Genomic DNA, 21921 nt, shown 5'->3' with positions numbered 1-21921 from the left:
TGAAGACTTGAACAGAGACAGAGGCCATCAGGCATGCTGTCTGAATATTAATCAGCAGGTGATGATTGATTACATTGGATATTAAATACGCGACGGCAGACAAAATGCTACTACGCAGTACTTTTAACCCTCTTGCAATCAAGGCCTTCCATACTTCAGTCTAATGACTTCTCTCAAAAAGCACTTAAGGTTAATTTAATGCAAAATAGACCATGCCATCTGCCGGGATTCATGGGTAAGAATGTACACTGCCTTCTGGTTAGTGTTTAAACGTCCAGCTCATTTGACTTCCAAGCCATGAACTGCAAAGTGATTTTTGTTGTTGTTGTTGAATCTGTCATTTAAATACTTTTGTGGTTTGTAACACAATTTTCAATTATTTTTTTATATCTCATTTTTTGTGTGAAAGAATGGTGGCACTATAAAAATAATAATACTTGAATATTAAGAAAAATATAAAGAAATTATGAAGATTATTTTTGAATTGTTAAAAAAAATGATAAACAGGAAATTCATATAATAACAAGAATAAATTAAAAATCACATTGGAGTTCTACACTTCCATAGGTTACTCCTAAAAAGTAAATAAACATAATAACATGCATACTACATTATATAGGATTCATTTGCATATGATATATAAATTAGAATACATCTCCAGTTTAAATGTTAAATTGATATAAATAAATAAAATAAAAATAAAAAAATCACTAAAGCTAAGGAAAATGTCAAACAAAATGTAAACAGACCACATTGTAACACTAAAATAGCTGCTGCAAATAAGTTTGTATTCTCGTAAAATTGTTTCATTTTGAGTATCTTATTTCGCAAACATACTTGCTGTGGACAAGGGCGTAAACGCAACAAAAAAAAACATGTAACGTTAGGGCTCACGTCTTTACACTATCAACTTTAATCATGCAACAAATGGCAAGTCAAGTCATGAGAGGCAGTGTTTGAATTACACAGCAATGTGCATCCAGCATCTTCCTGCATTGTGGGCGTGTGTACAGATTTTTAAAGGAATCCTAGAACTTTGATTGGTTCGAGTTTGCTTTTCTCTCCAGTGATTGGACAATTCCATCCGCTGCAACGATCTGATTGGCTGTCTGGTTTGTACTCAAATTCAAACGTGCGACTACGCATACTGGTTTTAAACGGCACTTAGTGTTGGTGAGCATCAATGATACATGGATTTATCGAATCGCCGTGCATTTATTTGAGTTAAACATGTCTTTTAAAATCGCGAAAGCGGAGTGTTTGGACTTCAGTCCAACATTTGATTCTCATTGCAGTCGCGATAAACCTGGCAAGGAAAACAACACTTCAATCCCCGTGCTGAGTTTGCTTCAGTTTTCTAGGTCCCCTTTTATGTCATTTGGGACGATCAAGTTGGGATCATCAAAATCTTTGCCTTTACGAATTGAAAATCCTACCGAGGATGCAACAACGACAGTCATAGTGGAGAAAATTCCAGCATCCAAAGGCTTTTCTGTTGATCAGGCGTCTTTTACCATACAGGTAAGAGTAAACAAGCTTTGTGTCAAAACCTAGTGAGCTCCCCAGCTAGACAACATTTTGGGAAGAATATTTGTGAACTAACGTTAAATGTGGTAATGAAATTTGGTGCATATTGCAGTTATGGTAAAGCAAAATAACTGAAAAAGTAACGTTACCATAAATGTATTGTAAGTTATATGACTCCGTAATGTATAGCTAGTCTTTTGAAGCAAATTTTCTGTGGAAAACAGAACTGAATTAAAGCCTTTATTCACACTATTTGTGCAAATTCAAGATTGGTGTGTTGTAGGCTAATTAATTTCAAAACACACGAGGAACAACGAAATTTGGCGTTATTGGATGTGAAACCTTATTTGACATCTTGACACACTGCATTTAAATATGCAAATGTTGAGCTTATCTGTGCAGAGAAGACTATGACTTGGAAAAGATTTTGTTCTTCACACAAAGCTATCATATAAATGGACCTTTTCTTATGCTGCTTTTTGTAAAACAAATTTGGAGCTTGACCGCTCCAGTCCCTATACACTTTCATTGTATAGAAAAGGGCTGCATGAACATTTGGCTAAATATTTCCATTTGAGCTCCACCAAAGAATGCCATCCATGTTTGGAACGGCATGAGAGTAAGTAAGTTTAAAGTGCATTCTCTATTTTTCAGCCTGAGGACAGCATTATTTTAACAGTCACTTGGACACCAGTTGAAGAAGGTGGAGTTCGAGAACTCCTCAGCTTTGTTGCAAATGGTATTGTCAAACATCAAGCGATATTGCTTGGGAAAGCAGAGGCGACAAAAAAGAAAAAGGTAATTTGTGTGTTTATACAAGACCGGTCAAAAGTTTGGAAACATTACTATTTTTAATGTTTTTGATAGAAGTATCTTATGCTCATCAAGGCTGCATTTATTTGATCAAAAATGCAGAAAAAAAACAGTAATAATGTGAAATATTACAATTTATAATAATGTTTTTATTTTATTTTAATTTACTTAAAAATATAATTTAATTCTGTGATGCAAAGCTGAAGTTTCATCAGCCATTACTCTAGTCTTTAGTGTAACATGATCCTTCAGAAATCATTCTAATATGCTGGATTGGTACTCCGTTATTATTATCAATGTTGGAAACAGTTCATTGATTATTTTATTTAAACGGTAGTGTATATTGTTACAAAAGATTTCAAATTTTTTTTTAAAAGATGCTCTTCTTTTTTAACTTTTTATTCTTCAAAGAATCCTGAAAAAAGTATCACAGGTTATAGAAAAATATTAAGCAGCACAACTGTTTCCAACATTGATGATAAATCAGCATATTAGAATGATATTAGAATGATTTCTGAAGGATCATGTGACACTGAAGACTGGAGTAATGGCTGAGGAAAATTCAGCTTTGCATCTCAGAAATAAATTATATTTTAATAAATAGAAAACCATTATTTGAAATTGTAATAATATTTCACAATATTACTGTTTTTTTGTTTTTTTTTGTTTTTTTTTCTGTATTTTTGACCAAATAAATGCAGCCTTGATGAGCATAAGAGACTTGTACTTCTTTCAACATTTAAAAATAATGTTTCCAAACTTTTGACCAGTACTGTATAGCCTATGTTTTATAATTTTTTAAAATTTTATTTATATATATTTATTTATTTAGTGTTTTTGGTATAATTTGAGTACATGCAAAACACTTTTTTTTTTTCAGAAAACCCTATGGGATTCAATTAAATCCAAGAAGGGGATCCCGGCACCCTCAAAAGGGAAGAAAGTGGCTTCAATGCCAATAAAGGCTGCAAATAAGACATTTCATGTGTCTCGCCAGTCACAATACAGAAAAGAGAGAACATCCAACCCATTGTCACCATTGAATCATGAACGGTCTGCCTATGGTTCCAGTGGCACTAGGGCAAATGCGCCATCCTCCACTCCTGAGATGTCAAAACTGGCTTTTGTAACAGAAAATTTTGATGATGTGCATTTGCAAAGAAACTCGCCAGTGGTCGTCTTAGTACCAGCAGAGAGATTGTTTGAAACACCTGGTAAAAAGAATGTGCCTTGTTCACGTAAACCAGAGAGCAAAGAAATGAAAAGGCTTTTGAATAAAACGCTCTCTCCTGCTAGCACTCCAGAGAGGTTTGGAAACCCATGCTTTCAGAGTCCACTTCCCGTGATTGGACAAAATGTGCGAGATGAAAGTCGAGAGCTGGAGAAACCTTCTCTGTCTGTAAAAGATGCTCTGGATGTAATAGGATCAGATCTATCGTGTGCGGTGAGCCCACCTAATGCTTGCTCAAGCTTTGATTTTTCTGATTCTCTTGAGTCTGAAAAAACGAATCCAGTAACATCATTCAGAGCGACTGCTGTCATTTCGCCACCAGTTGAAGTGGCTCACCCAAGGTTGACTTTCTGTGTGAAACCCAACCAAGTCATGGGCGTTGAATCAAATCACGATGTATTTAGGCTCAAGGCATTTCCTTTTAGCACCGCCACAGTGACCAAGACGAATAAAGTTGATGACACCCTTGTTCTTGATGGTCCCAAGAAGTTTCCTGTGAATTCTACCACAGTGACCAAAAGCAAAGCAGAAGCCTCTGTCAAGAGTCCTGGCTTGCGTAAGAAGAAAACCTCCAGGCGAAGGCTCTTGGAGAAGACCATGGAGCTCTCAGAACCTAGTAATGCAGAATCTAACACAAGTTCTCCTGACAGCATCTCCACACCACCTGTCATTAGCTTAGATTCAAGTCCAGATGTGGCACTAGAGTCCAAATTTCCCGTAACTTCAATGCCGGCTGCAAAAGTGAGGCTGACCTCATATGGATCCTCTCCTGAACAGCATTTGTCCTCTATGCAACCTATAGTTCTGCCCTCTGTTAGTAGCATTAGCAGTCCGTCAAGTGGTCCGGATTTGGCAGCCGGAAACGTGTCTGAAAACGTGCAACCAGGTCTTTCTCAGGACCAGTTTCCTGTACAATCCTGGACATCTGTGCAGAGTAAAAAGAGAAAAAGTGATGAGTTTTTGCGAGGTCACTCAGAAGATATGTCAAACGTCCAAGCGAAAAAGCGTCATGTTCCGGCACATGCGACAGAGCTTAAGAAACCAAGCCAAGAAAGAACGTTCACTTCAAGGTCCACATCTGGACAGCAACGAAAAGCTATAGGTAAGTCAAGTTTACTCGTCTTCATGCATTTCATAGGACATGTAGGTGATGAATCTAGTATGTAAGAGACATACTGGTACATTATTTGAGATGTTTGGACGTTCTACGAGTTGAGAATGTTTTAAATAAAACCTCTTTTTCCGTAAAGCTCCACCAAGCTCCAGAAAGTTCACAAAACCTCAAGCTAAGAAATCCTTATCAAAAACAACTCCAAAAGGTAAAACATTCTTGAAATACTTTAACTTGTCATGCATGTTTAGTATGATCAATGATACCATTATAAATGTTTCACTGATGCAGATGGACAGTCTGTGAAGTCACTGAGCAGTTCGACTCGAAAGCCTGCGAGGATAGTGGCTGTGGCGCAGGCCAAACTGACCTTCATGAAGCCGACACAGATGGGTATGTTTTTACTGCATTTATATATATTTTTTTGTGTGTGTGTGTGTTTTTAAGTGGCATAGTTGCTGAAGTTTTACAATCTTGACAGCCATACCAAGGCACCCTATGCCATTTGCTGCAAAGAACATGTTTTATGATGAGCGATGGATTGAAAAGCAGGAGCGAGGCTTTACCTGGTGGATGAATTATGTTCTCACTCCTGATGACTTCAAAGTTGCAACTGAAGTTACCAAAGGTGGGTGCTTTTGTTTTAGTTCTTTGTATCCTATGAGTTTTGCGTTGTCATTTTAAGTTAAATTAATTTCAGCTGCAATCTTGTAACGGCTTTCTCTTATTGTTTCTTCTTAGTGAATGCCTTGTCCTTGACTATGGGGAATGACAAATTCAACATACCCAAAGCACCAACAAAAGAAGAGTTGTCTTTTAGAACTTACACAGCCCGTCAACGGCTAAACCGCCTTCGGCGAGCAGCTTGCAAGCTATTTACGTCAGACACCATGGTGAAGGCCATCCAGAGACTGGAGCTGGAAGTAGAAGCCAAGAGGCTCCTTGTGCGAAAGGACAGGCATCTCTGGAAGGACATAGGTATGAGATAATCTGTAATTATTATTCGAAAAATGAATTTTACTACGTTGCTTTGCTGGCTGTAAATACTGTTAATAAATCCCAAGCACTAAAACTCCCAGTTATAATAAAATGCACTGGGTGGCGCTGTGGAATGTGTTAACAAATTGATTGTATTTGATCACAATGTCATCGTCTGCCTCAAAAAGTTTGGATCTTACAAAATGGAATTACTTTTGGTCAAATTAATTAGTGAAACTGAGTTATCATAATATCACCACCACAATGAGAAATCACATGAAATCCAAACAGTCGAATGATGAAAGATGGCTCTGTCCATCACTGCAGTGAAGTGCACCTGTTCCCCGAGTGAGCCGAGATGATATCTTATCAGAGTGGTTCACAACCCTTTTTTTCCACTAGGCCACACTATTGTCCAACTACAAGTCTTTCAGGATTCTTTGAATAGAAAGTTTAAAAGAACAGCATTTGTTTTAAATAGAAATCTTTTGTTTTATCACTTTGTCACTTTTGATCAATCTGTCCTTGCTGTGTAAAATTATTACTGGTAATTAAAATCTTACTGACCCTTTTGAATGGTATAATATATTATGCATTTTTTTCCTTTGGGGTGCTTGATGTTCTTTACAGCTGGTGTCACTCTTATGTTAAAAGTATTTTTAATGTTTTAGTGGGCTTAAGTTTCTTCCTTGTTAATCTTATTTTTCACCTTTTATTTTCATTTCTCAGGTGAGCGTCAGAAAGTTCTTAACTGGCTGATATCATACAATCCACTTTGGCTAAGAATCGGACTTGAGGTATTTATTTTTGTTTGTTAAAGGATAATTTTAATTAGTTTGCTTGCTGAAAATATCAAAATTTGAAGTCATTAGCTATATTATGATTTCATGTATGCCACATCTTTTGCCCAATCCTTGTTTCAGACAATCTTTGGAGAGCTAATATCACTTGAAAGCAACAGTGATGTCATGGGACTGGCCATGTTTATTCTTGGACGTCTGCTGTGGAACCCAGACATAGCCGCTGAGTTCAGGCATGCTAAAGTGCCCAATTTGTACAAAGATGGTAATTTAATTTCACTAAGTTTTTTTCTTCTTCTTTTGTGTGAACTTTTTTCTATTTTATTGTTGTAGATAGTGTCTATAATAACAGGTTCTTTTTTTCTTTTTTTTTCCTCATCAGGCCATCAGGAGGCACTCTCCTGCTTCACTCTAAAGAAACTAATACTGCTGGTCTGCTTTCTGGATAAAGCCAAAGAATCCAGACTGATCGAACATGATCCTTGTTTGTTCTGCATGGATGCTGAATTTAAGGTGTGTGGTGTCTCATGATATTAGCATGATATCAGCATGAGTTGAGTTTGTGGCAAAACCTTTTGTGCTTGCATTATATTGTTCTGTCTTTTACTGCATATGATAATTCATACTCAGAATGTAGAACTGAAGTGACATTCATTATATGATGATTAGTGTTGTTGGGTTGTCACGATTCAATATCGGTTTAAATTAAATTCCAGAAGTGGCGCATTCCATGGGCGAGTATCCATGAACTGCATTATTAGATGGTTTTCTAAGGCTGCACATATATTTAAACAATAAAGAATTCATAAAATACCATAGCATAGTGCTGTCATTTATAAACCAACAGGAGACTACATCGGTATGTTTTAAATAAACAAAAAAGAAGTTTAAACCCTTGCTCTGACTGAGGATGTTTTGATTTCCACATGTTCTTGTTAAAGATGTTAAAGTGTCCAAATATTATAGATGAAGTGGACATTTTAAATGTTTTTGGCCAATATTAAACATGGATATGATCATGCTGCATTTTTTATTCCCCTGCAGTCAAGCAAAGATCTGCTACTGGCGTTCTCACGCGACTTCCTCAGTGGTGAAGGCATTTTGTCACGGCACCTCAGCCACTTGGGCCTAGCAGTATCCCATGTTCAGACTCCTCTGGATGAGTTCAACTTTGCTGTGAAGAATCTTGCTGTTGACCTGAGATGTGGCATTCGTTTGGTGTATGTTTTTTTTATTTTTTTATTTTTTATTTATTTTTTTAAATCATTTTGGCATGTTTATTGTTCAAGAATCAGAATAAAGTGTCATAGCTGTTGTGATCCTAGCCAATGTTTAGAATTGACATTAAAAAAAAAAAAAGCTTCCAAATTCCTATGTTATATAAATATATCTTGACTTAATGTTTCTTTATTAATTTTCAGGCGTGTCATGGAGCTCTTTAATCTGGACTGGACTTTATCTAGAAAGCTGCGGATACCTGCTATTAGCCGCCTGCAGAAAGTGCACAATGTTGATGTTGCACTACAGGTTCTGAAAGACAAAGGTGTTGACCTTAAAGATGAGCGTGGTGAGTGATTAATCTCTGTTCCTTGATGATAAATGTCTAGTAATTCTTTATGAAACACTTCATAATCTGGACAAAGCACTAAATTTGTCCTCAATTTTCTTGAAGGAGCGAACATTGACTCCAGAGACATTGTGGATGGACACAGGGAAAAGACCCTAAACCTCCTGTGGAAAATCATATTTGCCTTCCAGGTACTGACCTGGGCTGTGTACCATCATATTGTCTAGCACAATTTTTGTGATAAATCATTAGGATAACTGATACTCATGTTTATCTTCTGAAGTTGTATGCATTTAATGTGTATTTCCTTAAAGGGGGGGTGAAACACTGTTTCAGTCAATCTCATGTTAATCTTGAGTACCTATAGAGTAGTATTGCATCCTTCATATCTCCAAAAAGTCTTTAGTTTTATTATATTTATAAAAGAAAGATAGGCTGTACCGAGTCTTTACGGAAAAACCCGAGCGGCTGGAGGCGTGCTGTGTGGGCGGAGCTAAAGAATCACGCGCAGTTTCAATAAACAAACAGACACCTACAGTGGCCTCCTAAACACATGTATTTAAACACACACACACCATACATCGCATGCTCCATAGATACATTAACTATACGTGATCATGTTGTTTACTTGCTGTGCTTACGCGCCGATAGCTAACAACACACAGACATTTTGAAGCAGTTTTACTCACCGCCTGCGGTTTCAAAACGCACGACCGTGAACCTTTATCGTTGGGACTGCTCCATCCTAAGAATTAACGTTAGACGATCTGCAAATCCGGCGTCGAACTGGGCCTTGTTTATAAAACAATCATCGTCGAAATGCAGGGAACGTTGATGGGCGTACTGCTTTCGCTCTCTCGCTCTGGTCTGCGGGTGCACGCGCGCCCTTCCGGGAGAAGTGCCCTTAGGACCCGTATAAGGAAATTCCGCCCCATCTGACGTCACACAGGCCCATACTCGAAAAAAACTTTCCGAAACTTGTGACAAACTGGAAGGAGTATTTTTGGCACTTCAAACTTACAATTTAATTTTTGAAACTTGGTCCATGTTTAGCATGGGAATCCATATCTCTTAAACAGTGTAAAAAACTCAGTATGCATGAAATAGCATTTCACCCCATCCCCCCCCCTTTAAATATTATGAAACTTTTGTCATAGGTGGAAGTGCTACTTGATGAGAATCAGCTCAAAGAGGAAATCAGTTTCCTCAGGAAAACCTGGAGAACGAAACAGAAACTGGCTTCAATAATGGCTAACAAAGGTGTTGCCGTGACAAGAATGAAGGCAAGGCAAGCATTTGAACATCCCAGCCAGAAGGTGACACTTCTTCTCGACTGGGTCAATGCTGTTTCTGAGTTCTACAATTTAAAGGTAAGTCACATTACAGAAATTGTTTGCTCATGTATTCACTGTTATGTTGTTCCAAACCCATATTTTGTCTTTTTGGAATCAAGTATTGCTGAAAAAGGTGTAATAATTCTCCTGAAAAAGTTTGTATGATAACCTGCAAAGGATCCTTGTTTGAACTATATCTCTCCTCCATTATTTTTGCAGGCTGAAAACTTCACGGTGTCATTCTCAGATGGCCGTATCCTGTGCTACCTCATTCATCATTACCATCCTGCTCATCTTCCTGCAGAGGAGATACAACAGAGAACAACGCAGACCATAGAATGTGGCCATCGCGGCAGACTGGAGCTCAATAACTCCTCAAGTGACTCGGACTGCTCTTTTGAAAATTTGCCCACAATACAAACTGGTACATATTTTTTTTTTATTTTTTTTGAGCAAATCACACAATTATTACTTTTAGGTGAACTAATCCTACAATAGTTTAGTAGTTTGTACAGTTTATCACTGTAAATGTCATTAACTGTTTGTTTTTTGCCTTAGGTTCAGAATCCCTGTCAGTGGATTACAGAGAGCTGCTTGAGAATGAAAGATGTAACTTTCATTTGGTGAACACTGCCGTGTCATATCTTGGAGGGGTGCCTGCTATGATAAATCCAGAGGATATGTCCAACACTATTCCGAATGAAAAGGTAAAAACATTTTATCCCTGTCCACTAGAGCTGCATTCTAGATAAATTGAGACTCATGATTTTTGTTTAAAATGTAGATCACAATTCTGCCTTGATTTAGAGTAGACAACTAAACAAAATGCTGAAAAAAATGTCATTGCTTTAATTTTAGTTTGGATGAAACTAAAATTAGTTTTGAAGAATGAAACACTCTGGCTCTGCTGCTGTGCCAACGCAGATTTGAATGTTCCGCTGTGATTGTACTTGTCAAAAGTTTAATAGACCATATCCAAATTGTTGTCATTTAGGAATAAAATCGCATGGGTGTTTGAATCGAGATGGCATTGGCAATCTTTTAACATTTAGCTTGTTAGGTTATTAGCAAAACTTACTAGTTGATTAAACTTTGAGGTTGAGTAGAAATACCTTCCATATGTATATTTAAAGCAACTGTGATTTGCTTATTCCCCCCACAGGTTGTCACTTGTTACCTCTCCTTCCTTTGTGCACGTCTTTTGGATCTCCGCAATGAAACAAGAGCAGCCCGTGTCATCCAGGGTGCATGGCGGAGATACAAGTTACAGAAGGACATTGAGCTTATTCAGGTAAGAGTATAAATTATCTACCATGTCAAGCTGCTTGGAACTTTGATATGCTTAGATTTTTTTTTTGCCTTAAATTGATTATGATCTTCATGCACAGCAAAAAAACCTGGCTGCCACTAAAATCCAAGCCATTGTGCGGAAGTTCATCTTGAGAAGAAGAATGATACGACAGAATAAGGCAGCCATCAAGATCCAAACATTCTGGAGAGGATACAGTGCACGGGAAAAATTGAGAGTACTGAAAAAAGAGAGATATTTTGCTCTTCAAAATGCAGCTGCAACTGTAATTCAGGTATGTTCGGGATTATGCCGTAAGTACTTTTGCTTATCTTATAAAAGTATATGTAGTATGTTAATTTTATGTTTGTTCATTTAATTTCTTTCTTGAATGCTGTTAAAAACGCATACTGTGGCTGAAAAAATAAAGCACTGTTTATTTCATTTGTATATTATGTTATATTTGTATATCTTTGTTCTTATTTTTTAATAACAAAGAAAATATGACAGATTTTTATCTTCACCACTTTGGTTTAAATGTCTGCCATTCTTTTATTTTATTTTATATTTTGTTAGCTTGTAAGGCTTTGTTTTTAAATTAGGGACATAAGCTTGGTAACTTGAAAAATAGTAAAACCAACATGAAAAACAATTGTGATAAAATCGTGAAACATGATATTCCTGAAAAGAATCGCGATATTTTTGCCATATCCCCCACCTCTGATTATTAGTATTTAATTATGGTTATATTTCTAATCTTAATTTGCATTTTCTTCACAGAAAACATACAAAGCTTGGAGGGTTCAAAGTCTCCAGAAGAAAAACTGTGCTGCCTGTGTTATCCAAGCAGCTTTCCATAAATGGCATACAAAAAAAGTTCTGGAAAAAAACACTGCAGCCTTGCGCATTCAAGCATGGTACAGAATGCAGCGTTGTAAAACCCAGTACCTGGATATGAAAAGGAAAGCAGTCTGTGTTCAAGCATGGTTCCGAGGTCACCTTCAAAGATGCAAGTTTCAGGCTTTAAAGAAAAGGCACGATGCTTCAATTGTCATTCAGAGTGCATTCAGGGCCTACCTTGTCAGACAACAGATATCTAAAATGGAGCGAAATGCAGTCTTGATTCAGAGGTGGTTCCGAGCCTGCGTGCAAAGGAAAGCAGATCAGAAGAGGTTTTTTGAGATTAAATCGGCAGTTCTGGCTCTACAAGCAGCTTTCCGTGGATGGAAGGTCCGTAGATCTGTGGCTCACCGCCACCAAGCTGCACTTCTGATTCAAACTGCTTTCAGGCGGTTTATGGCTCAAAGGCACTTTTTGTGTTTTAAAAGATCAGCCATTGTTCTGCAACAGAGATACAGAGCTAAAGCATTTGGAGAAAAGTTACGACAAGAGTATATGGCTCTTAAATCCGCTTCAGTGACATTTCAAGCAATGTGGCGAGGACGAGCTGAGCGGAAGAAGATCAGTCAACTCCACAGATTTGCCACAATCATTCAGTCAAACTATCGTAGATATGCGGCACAGACACGGTTTTTGGAAATGAAACGCGCTGTCATAGTCATTCAAAGATGGTACAGAGCCTTCAGAGATGGACAGAAAGTGTACTTGGAATACACTGAAATTAAAAGAGCAGTCATCGTGCTACAGAGTGCTTATCGTGGCAAGAGAGTAAGGCAAGAACTGCAGAAGAAAAACAAAGCAGCAACTTTGATTCAGTCTGTGATAAGAGCACATAGTTGCCGCCAGCAGTTTTTAGCTCAAAAACGTGCTGCTGTTGTCATTCAGCGACACCATCGCGTTTTTGTACTTGGACGGTTGCAAAGAAGCCATTTCGTCCATTTGAGGCAGGTGACTGTGACTCTACAGGCCATATATCGGGGGTCCAAAGTGAGACAAAATCTGAGACGGGAGCATCAAGCCGCTACTATCATTCAAGCTCAATTCCGAATGCATAAAGTACGTATTGCCTTTATTGCTGCGAAGTGCGCTGCTATCATCATACAGCAGCAATACAGAGCCTACAAAGTTAGCAAATGCATTCAAGCTAGCTACTTGCAAATGAAAAATGCTGCTTTAGTTATTCAGTCAGCATGCAGAGGAATGAAAGTTCGCAACTACTTACGAAAATCGCGCCAAGCTGCTACAGTGATTCAGGCACATTTCCGTGGACATTCCCAACTCAAAAAGTACCAGAGACAACAGTGGGCCGCATCAGTTTTACAGCGGCGATTCAGGGCAATGATGACTAAAAATGCTGTTATGAAGCAATATGGAGCCGTAAAAACAGCTGCCATATGTATCCAGTCAGCTTTCCGTGGAATGATGGTAAGAAAGGAGATTGCAGAAAGGCACAAATCTGCAAAAGTTATCCAGAAGACGTATAGAGCGTACAAGCAACGTCGTGATTACCTTGCTCTCAGAAATGCCACCATCTGTATTCAGCAACAGTACAGAGCAATTGTAAGTGCAAGGGAACAACGTAAAAGGTATTGCTCCTTGCGAGCAGCTGCCATCACTTTGCAGTCTGTGTACCGAGGGATGAGACTAAGGAAAGAAATCGATAGAAAGCATGAAGCGGCCACTGTGATTCAGGCAATGTACAAAATGTACAGAACTAGAGTGCCATTCCAAGCAATGAAACTGGCTTCGTCGGTCATACAAAGGCAATACAGGTGCCATTTACTGAGAAAAGAGGCAAGAGATAACTTTTTAAAGCTGCGGCAAAGCGCAACCGCAATTCAGGCTATTTACAGAGGAAATCGTGCACGGCGAGATATTGCTAGAATGCATTTTGCTGCCACGGTCATTCAAAGGAAGTACCTTACCCACAAACAAAGGAAACACTTTTTGTCCATCCGAGCAGCTGTAGAATTCTGTCAACGACGCTATCAATCCATTTTGATAGCTAGACGTGTTCGGAGAGATTATTTTGCTAAACGCCAGGCTGTTGTTGCAATCCAGGCAACTTTCAGGGGAATGCAGGTCCGGCGACAGGTCCGGAGAGAGCAAGAAGCTGCAACAATCATTCAGTCCCATGTGAGAAAGCACATCTTCAAGTTGCGCTTCCAGAGACTTCGTTGGGCAGTCTGTACTGTTCAGCAACATTTCAGAGCTAACAAAATGATGAGGCAAGAGGTGGCAGCACTACAGAAGCGGAAGAATGCTGCTGTAGTTATTCAGTCAGCATGCAGAGGAATGAAAGTTCGCAACTACTTACGAAAATCGCACCAAGCTGCTACAGTGATTCAGGCACATTTCCGTGGACATTCCCAACTCAAAAAGTACCAGAGACAACAGTGGGCCGCATCAGTTTTACAGCGGCGATTCAGGGCAATGATGACTAAAAATGCTGTTATGAAGCAATATGGAGCCATAAAAACAGCTGCCATATGTATCCAGTCAGCTTTCCGTGGAATGATGGCAAGAAAGGAGATTGCAGAAAGGCACAAATCTGCAAAAGTTATCCAGAAGACGTATAGAGCGTACAAGCAACGTCGTGATTACCTTGCTCTCAGAAATGCCACCATCTGTATTCAGCAACAGTACAGAGCAATTGTAAGTGCAAGGGAACAACGTAAAAGGTATTGCTCCTTGCGAGCAGCTGCCATCACTTTGCAGTCTGTGTACCGAGGGATGAGACTAAGGAAAGAAATCGATAGAAAGCATGAAGCAGCCACTGTGATTCAGGCAATGTACAAAATGTACAGAACTAGAGTGCCATTCCAAGCAATGAAACTGGCTTCGTCGGTCATACAAAGGCAATACAGGTGCCATTTACTGAGAAAAGAGGCAAGAGATAACTTTTTAAAGCTGCGGCGTAGCACAACCACAATTCAGGCCATTTACAGAGGAAATCGTGCACGCCGCGATATTGCTAGAATGCATTTTGCTGCCACTGTCATTCAAAGGAAGTACCTTACCTACAAACAAAGGAAACGCTTTTTGTCCATCCGAGCAGCTGTAGAATTCTGTCAACGACGCTATCGATCCATTTTGATAGCTAGACGTGTTCGGAGAGATTATTTTGCTAAACGCCAGGCTGTTGTTGCAATCCAGGCAACTTTCAGGGGAATGCAGGTCCGGCGACAGGTCCGGAGAGAGCAAGAAGCTGCAACAATCATTCAGTCCCATGTGAGAAAGCACATCTTCAAGTTGCGCTTCCAGCGACTTCGTAGGGCAGTCTGTACTGTTCAGCAACATTTCAGAGCTAACAAAATGATGAGGCAAGAGGTGGCAGCACTACAGAAACAGAGAAATGCTGCTTTGATTCTGCAAGCAGCTTATCGTGGCATGAAGTCCAGACAGACTTTGAAGCAAATGCATCAGGCTGCCACCAATGTTCAGGCGACCTTCAGAGCTTATAGTGCTCGTAAGAGGTATTTAGCCATGAAATGCGCTGCCATTGCCATTCAGCAAAGGTTTCGTGCCGTAAATGCAGCGAAACAGCAGAGAAAGAGCTTTCTTGAAATGCGTCAAGGTGCACTTGTTCTGCAAGCATGTTATAGAGGTCTTAGAGTTCGGAGGAAACTACTACTACAGCGTCAAGCAGCTGTCTTGATTCAGTCTTATTTTAGAAGGCACAAAGAAATGGTTAAGTACCAGGCCATGAGGCTATCAGCTATCATTATCCAGAGCTATTACAGGTCATACATCCAGGCTAGAGCAGATCGGGAGAACTATCTACGTTTGAGAAAGTCAGCTGTAGTCATTCAAGCAGCTTTTCGAGGACACTCTTTCAGGAGACATTTAGCAGAAAAACAAGAAGCGTCCATCATCATACAGGCTGGTTTCCGCATGTATCAGCAAAGGTCAGCTTTTAAGAGACAGCGATGGGCAGCCAGGGTTCTCCAGCAGAGGTACAGAGCTTTGAAACTTCGAGACGAGCATTTGAATAGATACCAGCAGGTGAGGAATGCTGCTGTATGCCTGCAGAAGTCTTTCAGAGGGATGAAGGGAAGAGAATTGGCCAGACGGACCAAGGCTGCAAGAACCATCCAGTCCTACCTCAGGATGTCTGTCCAAAGACAGCATTTCATGAAAGCAAAGGCTGCAGCAATTGTTATTCAGTCTGCATACAGAGGCCATTGTGCCAGAGTTCAGCATGCTAGGATGCAAGCAAGCGCAGTGCTCATCCAGAAGTGGTACAGATCACGTAAACTGGTCCAGAAAGATCGGAATGGCTTTGTTGCTCTTAGGCAAGCTACGCTCACCTTGCAATCTGCCTTGCGAGGAATGCTGGCAAGGAGGCTTACAAAAAGACGACAAGCTGCGATCAAGATTCAGTCTTTGGTGCGCATGCACATGCACCGCAAGCACTACGTGACACTCCGCTCAAGTGTCCTGAAATTGCAAGCTCATTACAGAATGTTTGTGGCCCAGAGAAGATACCGTAGATTGCAGGCTGCAGCAGTTATACTCCAAAAGCGTTACAGAGCTCATAGGGCAACAAAGGAACAGAGGTGCAGTTACCTGAAGACTCTCCAAAATATAAAGATCCTTCAGGCCAGAGTACGTGGACACATTGAGTACAGAAGATTTCAGAGATTGAGGGCAAGTGCCATCAAAATTCAGGTAATCACTATGCAGTTGTATTCTGTCTTGTCCTTTATTTCAACTTGATTAACTTTGGAAATTCAACAGAAGTGATCAGAAGGCTTTTTATTTCTTGCCCTCAAACAGGCTCATTATCGAGGGATGATTGAGAGACGCAGGTTTCAGCAACTCAAGGAATCTGTTTTGGTTATACAGAAGCATTACAGAAGTTTCCATCTTTGCCAGAGAGAGCGTGCACAGTTTCTTCAGCTGCGCAAGTCTGCTGTTGTGGTACAAGTAAGCATGCAACAACCCTAAAGTCACATTTGACTTTTTTTTCTTTTTTTTTTTTTTCTCTCTCTCTCTGAAAATTTTCCCTGAACTCCTGTTACCCTGGTCTTGCAAAAACCTTGCTTCTGCTCTCAAGCTTCTGTTTTTATTTCTTGCACACTTTTGTTTTTCTGCTCATGTTTCTATTTGATAATGGATTTAAGTTTGTTTGGTTTGTCTCTGGTTAACATCAGAAAGCATTCCGGGCTTATCAAACAAGGCGACGTGCCTTGCAAACACAGGCCGCCCTGAAAATTCAGTCCTGGTTCCGAGGATGCCTGGCTAGACGAAACTACATCTTAATACAAGCTGCAGTTGCAACAATTCGACAGTGTATACAAGCAAGACGTCAACGTGCAAGGTATAAAATTAAAGGATATTTTATTCTTCGCTTCTGCTTGTAAATTGTCACAAGGAGTCACAACATGACTATTTGTCCTCCCTTCCAAGATTCCTAGCTGTACAGCACAGTGTCCAAGTCATTCAAAAAAGATGGAGGGAAACTCTGATTGCCAGAGAACAGCGTGTTGACTTCCTGAGGTTTAGAAAATCTGTGATATACATTCAGGCGTTATGGAGAGGTCAGAGAGTGAGAGATTCCCTTCAAAAGGTAACTTTTCTCTTTATGGGAAAATCTGGGAATAAACATATTACCCACTCCTATATAATAAATGTTTCTGTCCTTAAGGGTGCAATTTATCTGTGCTTGGTCACAAACAAGCAGTCACGCAAGTAAAGCATTGTAGCAATGTAGCATTACACACAAGTAAAGTTTTGATTTCTGAGAATTTGTGCTTTAAATATCATGCTGTTTTGCAACCAGTTTGTGTAAATTCCGGTAAGCAAAATAGACTTGTGCAATGATGAAATAACTCAGTAAATACACACTGACTAAAGTTTACCATTTGTAAATATAAAGATTCTGGGAAACTGTTTTCAAAGTCCATTTTTATTAATCAGGGGTTGTTGACATTATATTGTGTAATTTTGCTTGTGTTGCCAAGCATTTCTTTTGGTCTGTTCGGCCTTGACTTTATATATTTATTTTAAATTGGGTCAATTGCCCTATTTAAGTTTTACTTTGACTTCCAAAGAACCAATGAAGCTATAGAAACTATCCTATTGTTCACAATAGTATCTCAACATAAAATATTTTTGTCTACCAACTCTTTTAAATCATCACTAATCTTTATTACAGCAAATAACAGCTGCTGTGAAGATACAATCAGCTTTCAGAGGCTTTACCCAAAGACGACGGTATCACCAACAGAGAGCTGCTGTCTTAATTCTACAGCGGCGTTTCCGAGTCTTGCAGCTTGCCAGAGTTGAGGAAGAAAATCTAAGACGACGACACAATGCCGCTGTTTATCTTCAAGCTATGTGGCGTGGTTGGCTTGCAAGACAACGGGTAAGTCGACATATGTACAAGTAATGTTATTACTAAGGTTGTGCACAAGTAATTGACTATTGAAGTACTCGTTCTGCAACCAGCTAGATGGAGTAGATTACTTAATGCCCATCCCTGATTCAAAGTTTCTTGAATCAATTGAGGTGGACTGAATTTGCTAAAAGTTACTAAAAGTTTGAGTATTAACTTGTTCCCTTTATAGGTAAAAGAAATGGCTTGTGCTGCAAGACGGCATCGTTTCACAGCTGCCGTTTACCATCATCTCTGCGCAGTACGGATTCAGAGAGCTGTGCGAGCGCACTGGGCTCTTACATCAGCCAAGAAGAAAATCTCTTCGGTCCTATACATCCAGGTACATTTATTCCTCTACATGTTAAAAGGAAATAATTTCTTGATTACATTGGGGTAGTTCCTGTTGTGCTGGGTTAGACCCTACTCTGAAGTAGAAGCTAATTTAGTTCCCCTAAAGGCGTTTCCAGAACTAAAATCGTTCCAGTTCCTGTAGTGCGAACACGCCAAAAAGCGGGTACTTCCACCATTATTTCTTGGAACTATGTAAAGGTTCCTCGAGTGCAAAAGCCCCTATTGACTGGAACAAACGCATGTAATTCCTTCAATAAAACACATTTTTCAATACTAAATGCAGTAAAATTACATTTACCCCTTCAACACAACTTACATAATACTCTGGAGAACATTTCTCACAAAAATATATGCATCCTCCACATGTCCACTGGTTTTAAAGTCACTAATAAGATTTAGCATGACCAAGAATCACGCATGCTTCATTAACCATTTTTTTTTGCTGTTTTATATGCATCATAAACTTGGGTAAATTGCTTTAACAAAAGTAAATTGGATTTATTAGGCAGAGGTAACATCATGCAATAGAAGGTTAGCCACTAGCTTATTTAACATTTAGCCTAATATAAATACTCTTAATTTAACTGCATTTTCTCTTCCTCTCCCCAACTTTCTAGCAATGTTTTAAGGCAAAGCTGCAGAGAAAGAGATATCTTAAAGACCGAGAAGACATCATCAAGACCCAGAGGGCAGTGAGAACTTGGTTACATCGCCGCAACCAGGCTGCCGGTGCTATCCAGTGTGCAGTCAGGAAGCTCCTCCTTAGACGTCGCAAGGAAAAGCTACAACGTGGAATAATGAAGGCACAGGTATGGTGTCTTAAATTAAATGGTGTACAAAGAAAAAACTTGATACGTAATGCATGTACATTTTATAACACATTGAATACTTGATGCTAGATTAGTATTACTAGATTGGATGACTAAAAAAACAAGTATTTTAAATGGATAATGTCACTTAAAATGGAACATTTTGTATTTTACTCATCATTTACTGGTTTTTCCAAACTAGTTTAACTTACTTTCTTCTTTAGAACACAGGGCGATGTTGGTCTTTTTCATACAATGAAAGTGTTTTGAACTCTTGCAATGTGATTAACTGTTTTAAGGCACTCTGGAGGGGTCATTGTTCAAGAAAACATCATGACACAAGCAAAGTCGTTTCCATAAGGCGACGTCTCGGGGAAGTAAATCGAAGGGTGAAGGAAGAGGACAAGCTGTGTAACAAAACTACAACAGCGTTGAGCTACCTTCTTGGACTTCAGAATTATGCTTACATTCTTGCAGCCTTAAAACATTTAGGTAAGACCTGGTTTTTAAAGATTGGAGATGGATAGGTTGTTTCATAAAATGTTAACCAACGTTATCTCTTTATGGTTAAAGAAACTGCCACCAGACTTTCACCAGAGTGCTGTGAACGTCTTGTTGAAAGTGGAGCGACTCACACCATCTTCACTTTGATAAGGAGCTGCAACCGAAGTGTTCCTTCAATGGAGATCATCACATTATCCATTCAAGTTCTTCTCAACCTATCAAAAGTATGTTGCCTCATAATTAGGGCTGTTAATTAATTACAAATTTGTATCAATTACCTAATATGCTGATTTATTAACTGCATATTGCAATATTTGCTCAGCAAATTCAGATTTTTTTTTTTTTCTTCATATTTTTCAGTACAACAGAACCAATGATGCAGTTTATGATGTGGACAACTCTGTAGAAACCCTCCTGGATCTTCTGCATATCTACCGGGAGAAAGCTGGAAACAAGGTTGCAGAAAAAGGTGGCTGCATCTTCACCAAAACTTGTTTTCTCTTGGTTCTCTTGGTCCAGGATGAAAGAAGAGCAATGGTGGGTGTTTTCTTAATAATAATTATAATAATAAACTTTTTTTATATATATAGGGGCTTTAAAAGTTGCTTCTCAAAAGCGCTTTACAAAGTTCAAATAAAATACACTGAAATAGGAAAAGACAAAATAAAACATACAAATCACATAAGCTAGCCATAAAACAATTTGTTTTAAGAGAAGATTTAAAAACACTAAAAGATTCAGCATGTCTAATCTAAAAGTGAAGAGAATTCCAAAGTTTTCGAGCAAAAGAAAAGGCCTGCTCACCCATAGAGCGCAATTGAGAACAGTTAAAAAGCCAGAATCGAAGGAGTGGAGATGTGTATGCAGTGCATAGGTCATAAAATTCCTATATTTAGGCAAAGTTCGTAGGTGTCATTTGCTAAATAGTTACTTTTTAGGTTCAGCAATTTGTAAGCAAGTGTACCTTCCACTCCAGCAGCAATCTTGCGGTTATGTAAGTCCTGGGCCGTTATGTAAGTCCTGGGCCTTTAATCTTCGGACAGCAGTCCGAAGATTAAAGCATAATTACGCATGCAATAAGGTGAATAACAAGAGGGGATTTCAAAAGCTCCAAAACCCTGCTGACCACTCAAAATAGTCAGATAAACATTTAACAAGAAGTCAAAAATAATAATAATTGGAAATGGGTTCCAAAAAATTTAAGCTCAGCTTAAACAAAGTAAAAAAAAAAAAAAAAAAAAAGCTGAAAAAAAGTTAAGTATGCTTAACTTGTATTGAACTTAGACCATTCCTTAGTAAATTTCATGAAAATTGTCATGAAAGCTTGCTCAATATCATCTCTTTTCAAACAGGAGGTCCGAAAGCTTCCCAAAGTTTCGGATCGCATTCGTAGCATCTGCCGACTCACACTTCGAAAGTGCAAAATGGATGCTGAGAGAAACAAAGTCAAACAGAAAATGAACTCGTCTCTCAATGGAAGTTTCCTCCTCCAAGCCACCCCACGGAAGTCAAAACCAGTGAGCAGGTATGCAGTTGTCTGCTATCTGTAAAGCTTTTTGGCTTAATTTGTGTTGTAAGATACTGATCCCACCAATCTTTTTATTCCCCTCAGGTTTGCTCCAGACTGGGTTCTACGGCGTGACAAAATGAAGGACATCGTGGATCCTCTTTGCGCTATTCAGATGCTTGCCAACGCTCTGGCCCTTGTGCCTTGAAAATATTGCAGCAAGAAAAAAGTTATAAACTTGTGTGCCGCCAAAGTGTTTCATTGTTGCTCAAAATAGTGCACCCTGTTGGCTTTGTAAATATTGTGTTTATTTTTTATTGTGTATATATTTTTATTGCTTTGTTTTATCTCTAAATATTGTGGATGATGACTTTTCTTTGTACATTTTAGGGGCTGTGCTGTAAGATGGCACATGTTTGCTTTGAGATGCTGTAAATAAAAGAAGTTCAGTTCGGAATTTATATCTTTTAATGTGCTGTATTTGAACATTAAAAATAACCACAGCTTTTCATATGTCCTGGTGCCATATTTGACTGAAATAACGGTCTATAAGATTAGAATGTGAGAGTAAAATATTAGGATAGTATTGGCCCTACTTTTGAAAACACACACTACAGGTGTGTAGTGTTTTTTATATATATATATATATATATATATATATATATATATATATATAAAAATTAATACTGAAGTTGCGATAGCCTTTTCCTTTCCCATTGTGACACAGATCCAAGGGAACCTGTTTCTCCAACAATACTCATGAACTTCCCTAAATACTTCCCATTGGGGGAATTTCTGTCACCTTTTTGAAGTGTGTTC

General features: G+C 38.8%; 1 protein-coding gene across 1 annotated transcript; it reads left to right on the top strand.

The window, feature by feature from the left end:
* Positions 1–1145: 1145 nt before the first annotated feature.
* On the top strand, positions 1146–21615 carry aspm (assembly factor for spindle microtubules). Its single transcript, XM_084117399.1, has 30 exons — positions 1146–1521; positions 2182–2325; positions 3221–4673; positions 4822–4890; positions 4974–5075; positions 5164–5310; positions 5424–5660; positions 6390–6457; positions 6584–6725; positions 6843–6973; positions 7505–7680; positions 7882–8027; positions 8133–8218; positions 9185–9397; positions 9581–9785; positions 9920–10068; positions 10524–10652; positions 10750–10944; positions 11430–16220; positions 16329–16478; positions 16706–16872; positions 16962–17121; positions 17710–17919; positions 18122–18271; positions 18900–19091; positions 19391–19583; positions 19665–19819; positions 19956–20132; positions 20948–21120; positions 21208–21615. Exons 1-30 carry the CDS (start codon positions 1231–1233, stop codon positions 21308–21310), a joined length of 10704 nt encoding a protein of 3567 aa, XP_083973525.1. The 5' UTR covers positions 1146–1230; the 3' UTR covers positions 21311–21615.
* Positions 21616–21921: the final 306 nt, after the last annotated feature.

Source organism: Abramis brama (assembly GCF_963993115.1).
Source record: "Abramis brama genome assembly, chromosome: 6".
Classification (NCBI taxonomy): Eukaryota; Metazoa; Chordata; class Actinopteri; order Cypriniformes; family Leuciscidae; genus Abramis; species Abramis brama.
Note: the sequence above shows the minus strand (reverse complement) of the source record. Positions and strands in the feature narration are given on the sequence as shown.